This window comes from Triturus cristatus, chromosome 10 (assembly GCF_964204655.1).
Source record: "Triturus cristatus chromosome 10, aTriCri1.1, whole genome shotgun sequence".
NCBI classification, from domain to species: Eukaryota; Metazoa; Chordata; class Amphibia; order Caudata; family Salamandridae; genus Triturus; species Triturus cristatus.
The window spans coordinates 1,138,391,861-1,138,410,572 of NC_140593.1; the positions used below are offsets into that span (position 1 = coordinate 1,138,391,861).

The 18,712-nt window shown below is 46.8% G+C and overlaps 1 protein-coding gene and 1 long non-coding RNA gene across 3 annotated transcripts in view; one reads left to right on the forward strand and one right to left on the reverse strand.

Annotated features, from left to right (window-relative positions):
- LOC146796757 (uncharacterized) overlaps positions 1-18,712 on the reverse strand; it is an 82,527-nt gene that overhangs the window by 12,629 nt on the left and 51,186 nt on the right. The window lies entirely within an intron of this gene.
- PRKCB (protein kinase C beta) overlaps positions 8,954-18,712 on the forward strand; it is a 1,047,370-nt gene continuing 1,037,611 nt past the window's right edge. For both annotated transcript variants that reach the window (XM_085629465.1, XM_085629464.1), the window contains exon 1: positions 8,954-9,217. In XM_085629465.1, the coding sequence (XP_085485591.1) occupies positions 9,039-9,217 (179 nt within the window). In that variant the 5' untranslated portion in view covers positions 8,954-9,038. The remainder of the gene's footprint in view (positions 9,218-18,712) is intronic.

The following is an 18,712-nucleotide window of genomic DNA, read 5'->3' on the forward strand; positions in this document are numbered from 1 at the left end:
TAAAAGGAGTCATCAAAGAAAATGCTGCAAGCTAACAAAATGATATCATGTCAAATCAAAGCAGCCTTGAATCTCAAGTTCAGTCCAATTCAAAATGTAGATTACGAAAGCTACATTTTCAGTCAAGAACGACAGAAAGTTGGTAAAACCATCGACAAATTTATTGAGAGACTGGATACACTCAAATCAAATAAATCTTTATTCGGTCGCAATCACAACCATAAAAGATGAAATGACAGTGCAAATACCTTTAAATGCAATTTCATAAATAAATACCAATAAAAATTACATAAAATCCCATTAAAACAGTATACAGTAAAACATATCCACAAAATATCCGTCGGTCTTGATTGTCTTGAACTCAAAGCTGCCCGTAGAAAGGAGGTTACTGCGAAAAGGGTATACTCATTTGGCAAGAGTTGCAGATACATGAGGGCCACATGGGCATGCATAAAATTCAGGTCTTTAAGGAGGGGCCGCAGGAATTGCTTCCTGGACAGGCTAAAATATATACATAAAAGCATAAAATGCACGGTATCCTGTGAAGACCTACTGTTCCAGCCACAAGTCCCTCTCGTACTTGTTGAGACCAATCATATAGGGTGGCCAAGAGCTGGGGAAGCTGGTTAAACCTGAAACGGGCCACCAAGAACCTGTCCCTTTCACTAGTTAAGAGAAAAATGTAACTCTCCGTGCCCTGTACAGTTTTCAGCAGTAAATGCCCTTTCACTGCAGACTTTGCAAGCTCAGCACTTTCACGATGAGAAAGGGCATGCTTAAGGAACAGGAACATACCTAAGCTCACAAGAACTCAGAGAGTCATAGTTATAGAAGATATCTGCCCTACCTATACTAATGAAAGACGCCTTTACGAAGAGGTCCAGGGGATGTTATTCGCTTTTTCAAGTCACAAACATTCATCCAAAACGAGGCGGTTTCGCTGGGCACCCTCCCTGGACCATATCTTAACCCAACACAACAAAGGTTTTATGGCCACCAAGTCAGCAATGTATTTGACGCCCAGCTCTTCATGTACAGAAAAGGACGGAGTGCTCTGGGGCACCCTCATGGTGCACCTTAAAAACGTGTTTTGTGCAAGCTGTATCTTATGCACTGGACTGTCCCTCCACACTTCGCTTCCATATAAATCCCTGGAAAGACATTTAGAGTGATAAAGCTTTATTAGCACATTTAGGGCCTCATGTAGGTAGCATACCAGTTACCACTTCTAAAATACCGAACGATACCGAATCGGTATTTTAGAAGTGGTAACTCGTATGTAGGTAATGAGTCGGTATTTTTTACCGATTCGTTACTATTCGGTAATTACCGAATCGGTATTTACCGATTCGGTAATGAGGCATACCTTCCCATTGATGGGAAGGTATGCCTCATTACCGAATCGGTAAATACCGATTCGGTAATGGGGGGAACACTTGCATGGGTGGCAGGGTGTCACATTGACACCCTGTTGCACCCCTGATTCGGCCATGTGTGCACATGTGGCACACATACATGCCCTAAGGGCATGTATGTATGCCACATTGCACACTGCTACGCGCGTAAAAATGCATAAATACATACTTTAATTATTTACCACCAACTAAAAGTTGGTGGTAAATACCGACTCTAAAACACACCCACACACTCCCCCTACATCTCGATTTTGGTGTCGGAATTTACCGAATCGGTAAAATTACCGATTCGGAAAAGTTACCGAATCGGTAACATTACCGATTCGGTATTCTTACCGATTCGGTAATTTTAACGATTCGGTAAATTCCGGCACCAAAATTTGTCCCCCTACATACCATTAGCCAAAATACCGGTCGGTAACGGTAAAATTACCGAAAATCGGCCGTTACCGACCGGTATTTGGCTACCTACATGAGGCCCTTAGCGACCAAGAGGCCAGACTCTGACCATAGCTAGCTAAGGCGCCTATTGACTTGTTCATCTCGCACAGCTTTCCCTCTACCAAAGGCTTCCAATTCAATTTAGCCTTTTTTTTTTTGCAGAGTTTTATATAGCGCAAACTTGACCCGAATCCAATCGGGTATCAGAGCGCTTTACATAGCACCAGTTACGTTACATGAGGACACACATTCATTTTTTGTTAGGCACGGGGAGATTAAGTAATCTGCCCAGAATCACAGGATGTTCAGCGTCATTACCGAGACTCGAACCCAGTTTCCCAGGTCCGAAGTTGAGCGCCCTAGCCGTTAGGCCAACTCCTCTCCCGTGAACAACATTCCAAACTCCTCACCCCTGAACAGCATTCCTAAGTAAGAGAAAACTGGGACCTTTGCCAGTGTGTGGCTCACCACCGTAAAAGTTTTGGACCTAGTCGACCGAGGGCCAACTTTCAAAACGTAAGATTTTGTGAAGTTGACCGTCCAGTCCAATCTGTCCTTAAAAGAAACAAACCTGTCAATTTAAAACCTGCAACCCCACTGCTATGCAGGCCATAAACACCTCATCGTCTGTATACTGTACGACGGGCAGTTATTTTGCACCTTTTCTAGGGCAGTCAGACTGTACGGAAGAAAGAGCATGTTCTAAGCCATTAATGTACAAGGTGAACAAGAAGGGCGCACGTAGACACCCTTAATGAACACCCCTTACACAGTTAAACTGTTCTGTAAGAGCCACCCTCTGTGAATATCTAACTGGTGCTAAGGTTTGAGTGTGGAGGTTTTTTAATAGGGTTTCAATGTCCCGGTCAGTTGCCCAGGAAAGGAGCACGTCCCAAAGTTTCTTTCTATTTACCCGATCAAAAGCAGATTTAAGGTCCATAAATGCTCAAAACAAAGTGCCAGGTTGGGCCACAGTATATTTATTAACTATAACATAGAGGTTTAGACACTGATCAGTCGTTGATTTACCTGGGCGAAAACAATACTGAGCCTTTGTTAACATCTCATTGTGTCTGTCCATATTGCAGTCTGTCTATTAAGACCCTATTAAGACCCTACTAAGGACCTTAACGACTGCGTTGATAAGAGAAATGGGACGATAACACTATGGGTTGTCCTTGTCACCTTTCTTGAAAATAGGCACTATAATGGCGGAAGACCAAGATGACAGATATACTCATTAAACACTGTAAATTCAATTAATTTAATGATGAGGAAGCTATAAATCTCAGAGTTACTGATGGATGCCTGTCAGATTCCATCCTCAAACAGTTCTTCAGTATCAATGTCAAGTGAAAGTGAAGGCGATGGTTGTGAACAATTGATATTCACCTCAGAAACATGTGCGCATGTTGGACTAGCTGCATGTGAAGAAAAATACGGGTCAAAGAAAAGTCGACAAGAAAAATAATCGAAATCATTCAAACATTGTCCAAAGATTTCACTCAAAGTAAACGGGTGCTTGATACCTTTTAATATCGACAGTGGTGTGTCGATAAACATTATGGGTGAGGAGAAATACAGTGAGCTATTTCCATTGTCACGACCATGAATTAGATGACATCCTGCCCCAGTAACGGTACTCCGTTTACTGCATTACGGCACCAATTGCAGTGCTCGTTGTGGGGCTGACAAGCCTTTTGTCTAATGCACACTTGGAATACAAGAACCATATACACATCATCGTTACTGGGGCGGGATGTCATCTAATTCATGACTTCCTGGTCTTTATTATTGGACTTTCTACCGTGGGTACTTTTCCGACTTACAATATCAGGCGGATTCACATGCAACATATGGAATTTGATCACATGATGTACATCGCTTTTACCATATTAATGCCCTGAAGAAGTCCACTGTTTTTGGACGAAATGCATTGGCAGGCTTTTGAAATATATTTAAGAAGCATCAATTAATGAAGATCACGTATGGATTTATAAAACCTTGCTTAGATAATTGTTTTTAGAGAAAAAAAATTCTGACATTCATTGAATACATTTTGAATGTGGTGCACCTCTGGCTGTACTGTTTCAGATATATACGATGTAGTTAAAAAGATTTTTCTCTTTGGACTAATATAGAGAATTACACCATATAAAATCCACTTATTCCATTCAGCCAATTGCACGCTATCACACTCAATTATAACCGCTCCAGATGAAATGTTGGAAAGTTACCAGTAGGAAGATTTGCATTAGTTAAAAAGCATCAATTTAAGTTTATTGGCATGTTAAAAGTCCCATTATAGTAATGGGTCAAACAGAACAGTTATAAAAACCAACAATAAAAAAATATGAATCTTATCTCATACAGGAATGACAGTTAAACATTTTGACATTTATACAATAGGAGGGACAATAACAGACACCAAAATTGTGTCTCAGCAGTGTAAATTTGTAGCTTCGGTAGACAGAAACAAACTGGTAACAATTCACCCTAGTTTCTTAAGGTTCTGTCCCAAAACAAATTAAACCCAAGAGCATATGCGTCGACGCGTTTCGGTGGTGTAAGATAATAAGAACCACCTTCCTCAGGACTGGCAATATTTGTCCTCCGTTAAATAGATTTAGTAATCATTCCTCTAATCATGTCGCAATAAAAACCACTGGCAGATGGCTTCTGGGATAGAGGGCAGCCAAAGTTGTAAAGATGATATATGTCTATCTTAAAATGATCAGGTGGAGCCTCACTCCATATAGGGAATCGTATTAATCAATTGCTCTTCAAGAGTGACACGGTCCTCAGTTTAAAAAACTTTCACACTAATTAGTTAGAGTGGCCGTACGTCATCTGAAAAGATGTCTTATTGGACAGGAGGGTGAGTTTCTGTTCCACCCAGAATAATGGATTAGGCTCAATAGCTTTGTATCCGCGTTTTTACGAACGTCTTATGGTGCACGCCTCTCATCCGATATATACGAGACTTTGCCACTGTGAGGGTGCCGTTAAGAGACTTGACAAAAAAGAATGTTTCATTTCATTGGTCACATGAATGCAAGCAAAGCTTCTAGAAAATCAAGCAAGCTATTGAGATGGTATACTTTGATCCAAAGCTTCATACCGAGGTTGTTTTTGATGCAAGCCCCATCGGGTTAGGCTCAATCCTTGCCCAGCACAGCAGACACCCAAATGCTCGAAGACATATTGTGGCATATGCAAGCAAACGTTTGTCCCAAACTGAACGTGCTTAATGTTTAGAAGTGGTGTGGGCTTGTGAACATTTCCACATAATTTTATATGGAAAGTCTTTCACGCCTGTGACAGATCATCAAGCATGGTTGACCATCTATGGCAATCCAAAGGCAAAAATGCCTCCTCACATTGAACGTTGGGGTCTACAATTACAAGAATACAACTACACAAACATGCACCATCCAGGGAAAGATCAAAACCCTGCCAACTACTTCTCATGAGTGCCTCTACAGTGCCATGGTACTCTTCCAAGACGGTTGAAGTCTACATAAATTTAACTGTAAAATCAATCACCCCAGCTGTAATTTCGCTGGAACAAATTATCACTGCTAGTAGTCAAGATAGTGACATGTTAAAACTACAAGACATTATTATGCATCAATCTTCAAACAAGCACACTCGACTTCTTACCAGTGACAGTGAGTACCAGAAGTTTAAAAATGTCAAAGATGAACTGTCCGTTACTCAGGAAGGCATTATCCTGAGAGGTTCGAGAATTGTTATTCCTGAGAGACTGCAACAACAGATAATTGAAGTGGCCCATGAGGGACATCATGGAATCATTGCCACCAAACAAGCTCTCCGAGACTGAGTCTGGTTGGCTCATATCGATGAGAGAGTTGAAAGAGATTTGAAGGACTGTCATCTCTGCAACTGCCTTTCATCGAAAACCACTTAACACACCTTAAACGTGTCAAGTTGCCAAAGCATGTATGGGAAATGGGAAAGAATTGCTGTTGACGTCTTTGGTCCTCTTGACAATGGACATCAACTGATGGAGATTGTTGATGAATACTCCTGTTTTACATTGATAGAAGATCTCTCATCTATCACTCAAGAAAGAGTCAATGATAGATTAGACGGCATCTTTGTGACATGGGGTGTTCCTGCAGACTTAATATCTGACAAAGGCCCCCTTTCAAGAGTCGAAAATTCGGAGACTTGCTCAGTCTTCTTAATGTGGAGCATCAGACGAGCACACCTGTTTGGCCACAGGCCAATGGCCTTGTCAAACGTTTCATGAGTACTCTCAAGAAAGCTGTCCAGCGTGCTGTATCGGAAACGCTCACACTTAAATGGGTCATGAATTCTATCTTCTAGCTTACCGTTCGACACCTCAGTCGACCACAATGCCATTTCATGTTGAGACCAGCAAAGGACACATGGTGACTGCCCAGCGTTCTAAGAAATTCATTACGCGGGATTCCTTGCAATTCCGACATGTGGCTCATCGTTCGTCGAGCACTGATGTCAATATAGACTATGTCTGAAAGGACAAGTGAAAACCACCTGGCTGCTGTTGTTCCTACATCGCCAACTCAGATCACGGACACTTCTACTGCCTGTCCCCAGTTTCCGGAGACACGATCAGGAAGTGAGATCAGGGTGCCATGAAAGACTCCTTGAGGAGCTATAATTGTATATATGTTTGTAGAAATGTTTACTTTTTTACAGAGGGTTAGGTGCAGTGTTGCGAGAGTTAGCAATGACGGAACCCTTTGGCTCCTGATGGACTCTTTCAAACTGTGACGTAGTGAAGTGAATGCAGGTTTAGAATGTTGAGTTTGCGGTAACATGCTGAAGAATAAAGACGTGTAATACTAAGCTCTGTGTGTTGCATGGTACCAAGGCTGGCGAAAACGCTACACACAAGACATACATGACTCTAAAATGCTTAACACATATGTGATACTATAAACTCAGCCTGACACCCAAATGGAACTTGCAGAGTATTGTGCTTCCTGCATTCTGAAACGTACTTTATGGTTTCCTTAAGGGTATGAGGCCACAAAAGATGTGCAAATACAGTAAAATATAGGACATGCTTGCGGAGAAATATTGTTTATGTATATAAGTGCTCCCACAGAAAAATATAGGACCTGCTTGTGGAGAGATATTGTTTATGTATGTGTTCTGGTGTTTAGAATGAGGGACTCTGCTCAAACAGCACCATCCCTTGCTCTTCTGCCCCCAACTGACTTCTCCGTCCTTTTCACTTGCTTATAATAGAGGTGGACGAGGCACCGAGGGCTCAGCCAGGCTCGAGCCAGATGCCTGGCTCGGGCTCAGCTCACAGTCCTTTTGACCCTGGAACCCAGAACCAGCCAAGTGTTTATACGACTTGTGTCTGCCATCCCTACTCTGACCTCACACATCACAAATTAAAGCCAAAGTATTCATTTTTATTCCTAAACAAGTGAGGAAAAAAGTACCCATCTAGTTAATAATCGCACAATGCGAAACCAGAAAAAAATGTCTCAGTCTTGACTTCTCAGCTTTCCCAAAGTGCCGCATCAGTGGCACATATTTTATTTCACTGCGCCTCATTCCTTCTTCGTGATTGCATATGAAAGCACCTTGGAATACGTGAGATCACGATGCTTGCTGTAGAAAAAGCTCTTGTCTCTGGTTTAGTAGACTAATGCTGCTCCATGTATGACAAGGATACGGTACACACACATAGAGTGAACAAGACAATTGACTCGCCTCTTAATTCACTAATGGCATTGTCATCAGGGCAGGGAGGGGGCCTGAATATTTCTAAGTTCTTTTTAAAAAACGATCACTGAATAAAAGGCATCTCAATGGAGTGATAGTTGATTCATTCATGTAAAAGGCTCCTGCATACTAAAAAAGAAAGTTTTATTTTTTATTTTTAAGAGATGTAATTGTGTGCTTGCAATGGGAATATAACAGTAGGGGTACTCCTTGTCCAAGAGTAACTGTATGCTGCTGAGGGTACTCCCCCATTAAAAGTCTAGGAATATTGCTGAGAAGTGCTGGTACTATCCCTTCCAAATTAAAGAAGTGCAGGTGCTGAGTACCTGATGGCGCCCCCTTCCCCCCCCCCCCCCCCCACCCCATTTAAAGCATTGACTTATTTTACATGATGTCTGTTGCACGATTACACGCCAAAATATTGTCATGTATGGCTGTGCGCCAGATCTCAGCGCTAGCTGCTTCCATAGCTGGGCTCATCTAGTGAATTTGCTGGCTCGCGCGCCTCTAGTTTGTTTACAATTGCACACATCCGCTCTGCTCAGAGCAGTTTCCCTCACTGTTGCCTACCGTTGCATCTCTGCAATACAAGGACAGAGGTGGAGACAGGAACATGCTTACAGCTTTAGCTACAGGAAGAAGGCGGCCCATGCAAATGAGGGGAAATAATATTGCAGTGAGGGCGGGGCTACCGTGGTTGGGGCGTATCGTGCTGTCAAAAGAGCATGGTGTTGCTGCGGCAGGTGAGGTGACGGAATGTTGGCTCGCGCTAACAAGGCCGGGGCGTGGCTATGCAAACAAGAACAGAGACGGGTCTAACGCCATTGGCAAGAGTTTGCTTGGCTCTCAGACAGGCGTGCTTATGTAACGGCTATCGCGCTACCACGAGACCTCTGCCACCCGCAATAGCAAAATAAGGAAGGGGGCGTGGATATGCAAATCTTAGTTATCGGAATGTAGTGGTATTGGTGAATGGGCGTGGCCGATAACACAGGGCGCATATTACGTCAAGCCTACAATGAACTGTACGAGGCAGGCGGGCGTGGTTGAGTGGATTGCTTTCGGGGAGCTGTACTTTTCATGAGAGAGAAGATCGTATCAGCAAAGGGGGCGTGGCTGCACGCTTTACCTCGCGCCCACCTCAGCACCGGTAGTCAGCAAGGGGGCGTGTCTTTGTGGCTATACTGTTGCGTGGGGGCGGGCGTCTCGAGTCTTGCTCTTCCGCACTGCTCTGTGAATCATGAAGGCGTGGCTATGCAGATCGCTGGGCCCGGGAGACCCCGTGATAGGCGGACGGTTGGAGCTGTGCATTCACCTGGGCGGTCCTCCGCCGGCAAGGGGCGTGCCCCGGGTCCCGCAGCCCCGCGCCCCCTGGACCCAGCCAGGCAGTGAGCGCTCTCTCTCGGGCGGCGGAGGCTGCAGCTCCCGGACATGGCCGAGCCCAGCATCGCCACCCCGGATTCCGGGCAGAGCACTGAGCAGGAGCCGGTGCGCTTCGCCCGGCAGGGCGCTCTGCGGCAGAAGAACGTGCACGAGGTGAAGGAGCACAAATTCACTGCGCGGTTCTTCAAGCAGCCCACCTTCTGCAGCCACTGCACCGACTTCATATGGTAAGAGCCCCGGGGGTGCAGGGGCGGGGGACAGGAGGCGGGGGTAGGGGAGACCCCTGCCATCTGCAGCCTCGGCATCGACATCATGTGGTGGGGACCCTGGGATGCAGGGGACGATGACAGTTGTGTGAGGTTCCGGGGTGCACCCTATCTTTTGCAGCCATTACACTGACTTTATATGATATGTGCCCTGTGGGTAATTTGGTGAGCCTTAAGGGTGAGGTGGGAGGGGGAGACAAGGGGGGGGGGGGCTCAAGGGGTGCATCCTACCCTTTACAGGCACCCCTCCGGCTTCATATGATGAGAGCCTTGTGGTTCAAGGGGCGGTTGACTGCAGGGGTTTTTGGGGATGGGGGGGTACCCATTTCTCCAATACACTGACTGGATATGGTGAGAACCCTGGGGGTGCAGGGGCGGGAGGGGGCTCCAGAGAAGGACCTTCTGAAGTCACTGCACCAACTTCATATGATGAGAACCTTGGGGATCAGGGGATGGGTGGCTGGAGGCGGATGTGAGGGGGTTACCCTTTGCACCTACTACACTGACTTCTTATGGTGACAACACTGGGGGTTCAGGGGCGGAAGGGGGCTCCAGAGGCGCTCCTTCTGCACCGACTTCATAGGATGAGTACTTTGGGGTGCAGGGGCGGATGACTGAAGGTGAATGTGTATGTGTGGGGGTGTTACCAATTGCACCTACTACACTGACTTCCTATGGTGAGAACCCTGAGGGTGCAGGGCGAGAGGCAGGAGGGGTCTCCAGAGGTGAAGCTTATGAAGTCACTGCACCGACTTCATATGATGAGAATTTTGGGGTGCTGGAGTCGGGTGTGAGGGGGTACCCATTAAACCTACTGACTTCATATGGTGAGAACCCTGGTTTAGAGGAGGGCGCACTGAGGGCGTCACCGGGACAGGAAGTGTGTGGCCGCCCCGGGGGTTAGAGCAGATGTACACCTGCAGTGACTGCCCCGAATTCCAGGTGTCAGACCCTGGAGGGACAGGGGGGGGGGGGCTAGTGTACATCACCCACCCGCTGCAGCTGTCTCAAATTCTGGGAACCTGTGGGTGCTGGGATAGAGGGGGAGCCCCTCGGGGAACACCACCCAGCACTAATTACTCAGACCGTGCTCACACTTGATGGAGTGAGAGAGCTGGTGGTTGTGGGGCTGCGGCAGCATGGAGCGCCTAGAAAGAGGTAGTCGGCGCTAGTTTTGTACATGGGTGGGGAGCCAGTCAAGGGAAACGGTGGAGGTTGAAGGGATCCCCGGGGAGGGCACTCTCTGCCGCGCTCCAATCGCCGAGGGGGTAGGTTGTGGTGAGGCAAAGTGGGTCTCTGAGACCCTCCAGTTGCAGCGCGTGGAATATATCTTAGCGCATTTCATCTGGGGGACACAGCGAGGGAGGGCTAGATGGCGCTCCTGAGAAACTGCGCATTAAAGCGGGCACGGGGTGAGGGGAACACCCGCCACCCACCCGACAGTGTCAGTCGAGCGTTCTTGGAGAGCGCAACAGGCACAGCCCGAGGGCGGCATGTCGCCGGCTGGGGAGCCCTCACTCACCAGGTCAGGCCCGGGGCGGTGTAATTTACCTCGGCGCACTCGAGCCATGGAAGGAGGCTCCGTGGGTGTGTGTATAACTTGCTGATGGCGCTGCACTGGGGGAAGAGTGCAGGCGGTATAGACGGGCCTCGAGAGTGCCCACCGAGGCCGGGGACAGGATGGAGGGCCATGGAGTATGGCTTGGAGGAGACAGGGCCAGTAGGCCGCTGTCTAATGGTTCCCTCTCTTGTGTGTTGATAAAGACATATACACCCACTCACGGGCGTGGAGGACATAGTGGCACCGTACCCATATTAATGAGGGAGCGAGGTAAACAAATAGTGACAGATATTGGGAACTGGTTGACTATTGGCATCTCTAATTCCAATGGTGCAGGGGGCTCTTTACTAAAGAGCTTTATGCCTCATGCCGGGCCTGGTGGCTTAGTGGACTAAAGCTGCCTCTCTCTGTTGGGGACTGTGTTCAACCTCATGGTCACAGGTTCAAAACCCAGCGAGACTTTCATCCTTCTGAGTTCGAAAAAATGAGAACCACTGAATTGGGTAACAATAAACATGTGTTATTTAGCACGCCAAAATACCCTTCTGGGTGAATTTGCGCGTTTACAAATTCACGTGTTATATTATCAGGTTTTATACAGGGAGGGGTGGGTAAATACATTCTTTGTCTGGGCACCTCTGGATCGGACGACATCCCACTGGGCACCTCAACCTCTGCTCAGCCCACCCGGAGTAGGCAGCTGCTGTGAGTGAGAGGCTGCTGCAGTGTTTGGAGGAGAGAAGGCTCCTGTACTGTAGTGCTGAATTATAGAACGATGCAATAGGGCAGTGCTGGGCTATTGGTGATTGCTTGTAGGGGTTGTGTAGTGATTGGTTATTGGTTTTTTTTATAGAGCAAGATTGGGTTATTTGAGGTTGGTATGCTGTGGTGGGTTATTATTGGTGAGAGGGCGCTGTTCTGGGGTACTGGGCAAGTGTAGTACCAAGTTATTAGGGGCTGCTGTTGTGCAGTGATGGGTTACTTGGGGTTGGTATGGTGCTGGGATGTGCTATTGAGGGCTGGATGGTGCTGTGTTTTGGTACTAGGATGTCATGTTATGTTATATATTACATAAACAGCGCACGTACACCAGATTGGTTTCCTGTCGCTACTCTAAGGGATGCCAAAGTCCTGGACGTTACTCGTATGCCTGTCTAAATAGCCATGTTGTTAGAAGTCTCCTAAAGCTCATGAGATGCGTGAAGGATCCAATTTCTAAGGGCTAGGAATTCCAGTATCTGGGGCCTAGTACGGAGAACCGTGTTCCACCTAGACGCTTCAACTTGAATGACGGGGAGGCCAGAAGATGCAAGTGGGCGGATCTCAGATTGCGGGTCGGGGTGTTTCTTTCAATAATACTGTCAACAAATTTGGGGCTCTTGCCGTTCAGGGATTTAAAGATGAGACATGCTACCTTGAAGGCCCATCTCTGAATTATGGGGGGCCAGTGCAACTTCCTCATAAGAGGGGTGACATGTTGACGCCTATTTTCCTGCAGAATCAGTCTTGCTGCCTGATGCTGTACCAGTTGGAGTCGGTGGACAAGATTAGCGGGAATGCCAAAGTATAGAGAGTTGGCATAATCCATACGCGATATCACCATAGCTAGAACCACCTGTATTTTAGCTTCATGCACAAGGAGCCTACTGATTTTCCTTATTTTTCTCAACTGGAAAAAACACGTTGAGATCACAGAGCCAATTTGAGTCTTCATTGTGAAGTCGCTGTTAATAATGACCCCCAGTGTTTTGGCAGAGACCGAGGGGGTGGGGGACTGTCTCAGCTCCTTAGGCCAAAAGAGGGGACTCCAGGGATTCAGAGAGCCCCCTGTTAAGATCACCTCTGTCTTATCTGGATTTAGCTTCTGGTGATTGCTGTTCATCCACTCACGGATGAACAGCATCGTACTCTGAAATTCGTTGATGGATTCTGGAGAGTTACTGATAGAAAACACAAGTTGGAACTCATCCGCATAATTGAAGGTGCAGACTTTCTTTAAGAGCATAGATCAGGGGGAAGAGGCATAAGTTGAATAGATGAGGGGAAAGTGAGGAGCCCTGTGGCACACCGCAAGTAGTAGGATGGTGCATTACTCGGCTATTCAGGGTTTCTGTTGTGTAGTGATTGATTATTGGGGGTTGCTACAGAGCAGTGCTGGGTAATGTGGGGGTGGTATGGTGCTGTGCTGTGGTATTGTGGGTTGGATAGTGCTGTGTTAGGCTAGTAGGATGGTGCAGTACTCAGTTATTGGTGTTGCTGTAGTTCACTGCTTGGACATTAGCGTATAATGCACTGCTGGCATATTATGAATTGGCAGATGGTGCATTGTAGTTTCATTGTGGGTTGTGTGGTGCAGTGCTGCATCATTTAGGGGTGGTATGGTGCTGTGTTGGGTTATTGTGGATGAGAGGGAACTTTTCTGGGGTATTGGGCACACACAGTACTCAATTATTGAGGGTTGCTACAGGGAAGGGCTGTGGTATTGTGGGTTTGATGATGCTGTGTTGGGGTATTAGGACGGTGCAGTACTCAGTTATTGGGGGTTGGTGCAGTGCTGGGTTATTTGGGGTTGGTATAATGCTGTGCTATGGTATTGTGGGTTTGATGGTGCTGTGTTGGGGTATTAGGCTGGTGCAGTACTCAGTTACTGGTGGTTGATGTGCTGCACTGCTTGGATATTAGAGGTCGGTGCAGTGCTGAGATATTGTGTGTTAGTATGGTGCATTTTTGGTCCCTTGTGGGCGCTGTGGTGCAGTGCTGGGCTATTTAGAATGTGGAGGTTGATCCGGTGCAAAAATGGGTTATTTAGGAGTTGCTATAGGTCAAAGCTGAGTTATTTGGACCGAGTCTGATAGTGCTGATTTATTGGTAAATGTTTATAAGGGTTGTGGTAGTGCAGTGCTGGGTTATTTGGCATTGGGATGGTGCTGTGTGGGGTTTTTATGGCCTGAAGGGTTTTGTGTTCGGGTTTTGAAGTGGTGCAGTACTCAGTTGTTGGCGTGGTGCAGTGCTGGACTATTGTGGGGTTGTATGGTTCATCGTAGGTTGCGTTCATTGTGGGTTGGTGTGGTGCTATGTGGGGTTATTTAGAATGTGATAGTGTAGTGCTGGGTAATTGGGGGTTGCAGATGTGTAAAGAAGGGTTATTTGAGGGTTGGTTCGGGTTCGTACTTGGTTATTTGGGCCCTGTATTTTACCGTCCGGAGTTATTGGGGTTTGCTACCCTGCTGGGCTGTTGGTGATTTGGCATGGCATAGTGCCGAGTCAGTGAAGTTAATGGATGCCAGAATTCAGGCTTTGGTGGTTAGCATGATGCGATTCAGGGGTGTTTTGGGGTTAATGTAGTGCAGGGTGGGTTAGATTTTAGTAAGGTGTAGTATTTAAATTGTTGCAGTGCTGCATGTTTGGGTTTAGTAGAGTGTGGTTTCTGGCTGTCTTTAAGGATTATTGTGGGTTTGAGAGGAGTAAGGCTGGGGCTTGTTGTGCTGGATTATGTAGGAATAATATGAATCACTTTTTTTTTTCTCATAGTGACCTCTGGTTCCCAGCTTTTGTGTTTGGGTTTAGTAGAGCTTATTGCAGGGACGTTGGGCTAAGTCGTATAGTGCAGTAGTGGGGCAGTATGGTACAGTATGTGGTATTGAGGTTAGTATGTTGCATGGCTGGTATGGTGCAGCATTGAATGTTGGAGTTTATATGCAACAGTGCTCAGGGGTTGTGGGCCAGAGTGGTGCATTATTGGGGTGTTTGTTAGTTCAAGTAAGTGCTGGAGAGTTGGGGCGGCTGGTGTGGTGCGGGTCTGTGGGATAGTCATTTAATACCGTGCTGTACATTGAGAGATTGACTCATGCAGTGCTTGGTGGTGGTTGATGTGATTTAGAATTCAAAGATTGGAGTGGTCCAGGGTTGCCACATCGGAGGATTTACTGGTGAGGGGCCAGGAGCGTTGGTGTGTTGCAGCACTGTTTATTTAGGGGATGGTGGTCCCGGGTTGCCACATCGGAGGATTTACTGGTGAGGGGCCAGGAGCGTTGGTGTGTTGCAGCACTGTTTATTATGGGGAGGGCGGCACAGGTTGCTGCCCTGCTGCTACCCTGGGTTTGTCACAGGGGGCATTACTGAGGTGACGGCAGAGATACAGGTGTGCAGTACTGGCCTGTGGGGTGGACAGGCAGACCGCATCACTGGGACACTAGGGCGGCCCATAGTATTGGATGGAAGGCAGTGTGCATCATCCCTGTGTTGTCTGATGAGCTGACCGCTTGCATTGATGAGGTTTGTAGATCTGGGCGCACCAATCCGGGGTATTTGTGACTGCAGGAATATTTTGGCTCTTGTACTCTGCGCTGTTGAATAATTGTGACCCATCAGTGTACAGCGCAGGGGTAAGTGTAGCACAGACATGTATCCAATGTACTGATTGTGCTGGCATTCCACAGTGCTGGGATAATTGTAGCACATACAATGCTGCGGTGTTGGGGCCTGGCAGCATGCCGTGCAAGGCCGTAGCTTCCATGGGTGCGGCAGGTGCAGGGGCACCGGGGCACAGAGGCCTAACACGCCCACTGAACCCTGATTATTACTGTATTTCACAGTTCAACCAGCGGCAAAGTGGGCGGTGTCCTTCCTTGCTCTAGGGTCCAGGACACCCTGACTACGCCCCTGTTACCATGATGATTTTGTGTGGTTTTGGCGACATATAATAGTTGGGTATTTAGAGTATCGTGCTGGGATATTTGTAATGCTGGCACTGTACAGTGCTGTAATATGTGTAGTGCTGGGGTATTTGTAATGCTTGCACTGTGCAGTGCTGGGATATTTGTAATGCTGGCCCTGTACAGTGCTGTAATATGTGTAGTGCTGGGGTATTTGTAATGCTTGCACTGTGCAGTGCTGGGATATTTGTAATGCTGGCACTGTACAGTGCTGTAATGTGTGCAGTGCTGGGACATTTGTAATGCTGGCACCGTACAGTAATATGTGCAGTGTTGGGATATTTGTAATGCTGGCACTGTACAGTGCTGTAATATATGCAGTGCTGGGACTGTACATTGCTGTAATATGTGCAGTGTTGGGACATTTGTAATGCTGGCACTGTACAGTGCACTAATATGTGCAGTGTTGGGATATTTGTAATGCTGGCACTCTACAGTGCTGTCATATGTGCAGTGCTAGGGTATTTGTAATGCTGGCACTGTACAGTGCTGTAATATGTGCAGTGCTGGGACTGTACAGTGCTGTAATATGTGCTGTGTTGGGATATTTGTAATGCTGGCACTGTACAGTGCTGTAATATGTGTAGTGCTGGGACTTTACAGTGCTGTAATGTGTGTAGTGTTGGGATATTTGTAATGCTGGCATTGTACAGTGCTGTAATATGTGTAGTGTTGGGATATTTGTAATGCTGGCACTGTGCAGTGCTGTAATATGTGTAGTGTTGGGATAGTTGTAATGCTGACACTGTGCAGTGCTGTAATATGTGTAGTGTTGGGATAGTTGTAATGCTGGCACTGTACAGTGCTGTAATATGTGCAGTGTTGGGGTATTTGTAATGCTGGCACTGTGCAGTGCTGTAATATGTGCAGTGTTGGGGTATTTGTAATTCTGTCACTGTACAGTGCTGTAATATGTGCAGTGCTGGGACTGTACAGTGCTGTAATGTGTGCAGTGCTGGGGCTTTACATGTCTGTAATATGTGTAGTGTTGGGATATTTGTAATGCTGGCACTGTACAGGGCTGTAATATGTGCAGTGTTGGGGTATTTGTAATGCTGGCACTGTACAGTGCTGTAATATGTGCTGGGAGTGGACAGTGCTGTAATATGTGCAGTGTTGGGATATTTGTAATGCTGGCACCGTACAGTGCTGTAATATCTGTAGTGCTGGGACTTTACAGTGCTGTAATATGTGTAGTGTTGGGATATTTGTAATGCTGGCATTGTATAGTGCTGTAATATGTGTAGTGTTGAGATATTTGTAATGCTGGCACTGTGCAGTGCTGTAATATGTGTAGTGTTGGGATAGTTGTAATGCTGGCACTGTACAGTGCTGTAATATGTGTAGTGTTGGCATAGTTGTAATGCTGGCACTGTAGAGTGCTGTAATATGTGCAGTGCTGGGGCTTTACAGGTCTGTAATACGTGTAGTGTTGGGATATTTGTGATGCTGGCACTGTACAGTGCTGTAATATGTGTAGTGTTGGGATATTTGTAATGCTGGCACTGTACAGTGCTGTAATATGTGCAGTGCTGGCACTGTACAGTGCTGTAATATGCGTAGTGCTTGGACATTTGTAATGCTGGCACTGTACAGTGCTGTAATGTGTAGTGCTGGGATATTTGTAATGCTTGCACTGTGCAGTGCTGGGATATTTGTAATGCTTGCAGCGTTCACTGTTAAGTAATTGATGACATTGGCACTATACAGTGTTGTTTATTTATGGCACTGTAGCATTCACTGCGCAGATATTCATGATATCCATAGTGCAGTACAGAGGTGGAATACATGTGGTGCTGGCGGTATACAGTACTCGGTGTTTGTGACACTGGCGGTAAACGGTACTTGGTGCTGGCAGTGTACGGCGCTGGAATGCGCATGAAGCTGGCAGAATATAGTACTCGAGATTAGTGGTGCTGGCGGTTTGTGTACAGTGCTGTCATAGCAACAGTGCTGACATGTAGTGCTTAGTAATTTATGGTGCTGACCATAAACTGTGGTGATGACAGTGCACAGTCCTGCGACAACTGTGGCCCTGTCGGTGTGCTCGGATATTTGTGGAGCTGACGCGTGTAGTGCTCGGATATTTGTGGAGCTGACACGTGCAGTGCTCGGATATTTGTGGAGCTGACACGTGCAGTGCTCGGCTATTTGTGGAGCTGACACATGCAGTGCTCGGCTATTTGTGAAGCTGACACGTGCAGTGCTCGGATATTTGTGAAGCTGACACGTGCAGTGCTCGGATATTTGTGAAGCTGACACATGCAGTGCTCGGATATTTGTGAAGCTGACACGTGCAGTGCTTGGATATGTGTGGAGCTGACACATGCAGTGCTTGGATATGTGTGGAGCTGACACATGCAGTGCTCGGATATTTGTGAAGCTGGACACGTGCAGTGCTCGGCTATTTGTGGAGCTGACACGTGCAGTGCTCGGATATTTGTGAAGCTGACACGTGCAGTGCTCGGATATTTGTGGAGCTGACACGTGCAGTGCTCGGATATTTGTGGAGCTGACACGTGCAGTGCTCGGATATGTGTGGAGCTGACACATGCAGTGCTCGGATATGTGTGGAGCTGACACATGCAGTGCACGGATATGTGTGGAGCTGACATGCAGTGCACGGATATGTGTGGAGCTGACACGTGCAGTGCTCGGATATGTGTGGAGCTGACACATGCAGTGCTCGGATATTTGTGGAACTGACACGTGCAGTGCACAGATATCTGGGATGGTGGCAGCATACATGGAGTTTGGGCTACACAAAGGTGTAGTGCTGGGATATTTTGGGGACTGAAGTAGTGTATTGCGGATATGCCTGGCTGTGTAGAGGAGATTGACATAGTGCGGGTCAGTGTTGAACATGTCCATTGCCTTGGCAGTGCCGGCTCTTCTACCCACTTTGGCTGTACAGTGCTGGGTTAATTGTGGCACTCACATATTTATTACCCAATACTTGGATATTTTTTGTGATGCTTGTGCGCAGGCCTGAGATATAAATGGCGAAGGAAGTTTGAGAAGCTGCGATATTTGTGGCTTTCACATTGTAGGGCAGTTTGGTAGACAGTACGAGGATACGTGTGCAACTAAGTTTGCAAAATTCTGATATATTTGTGGATCTGACACTACATAGTGCTTAGGTACTTGTGAAACTGACAGCTTGCAGTGCTGGGGTATTTG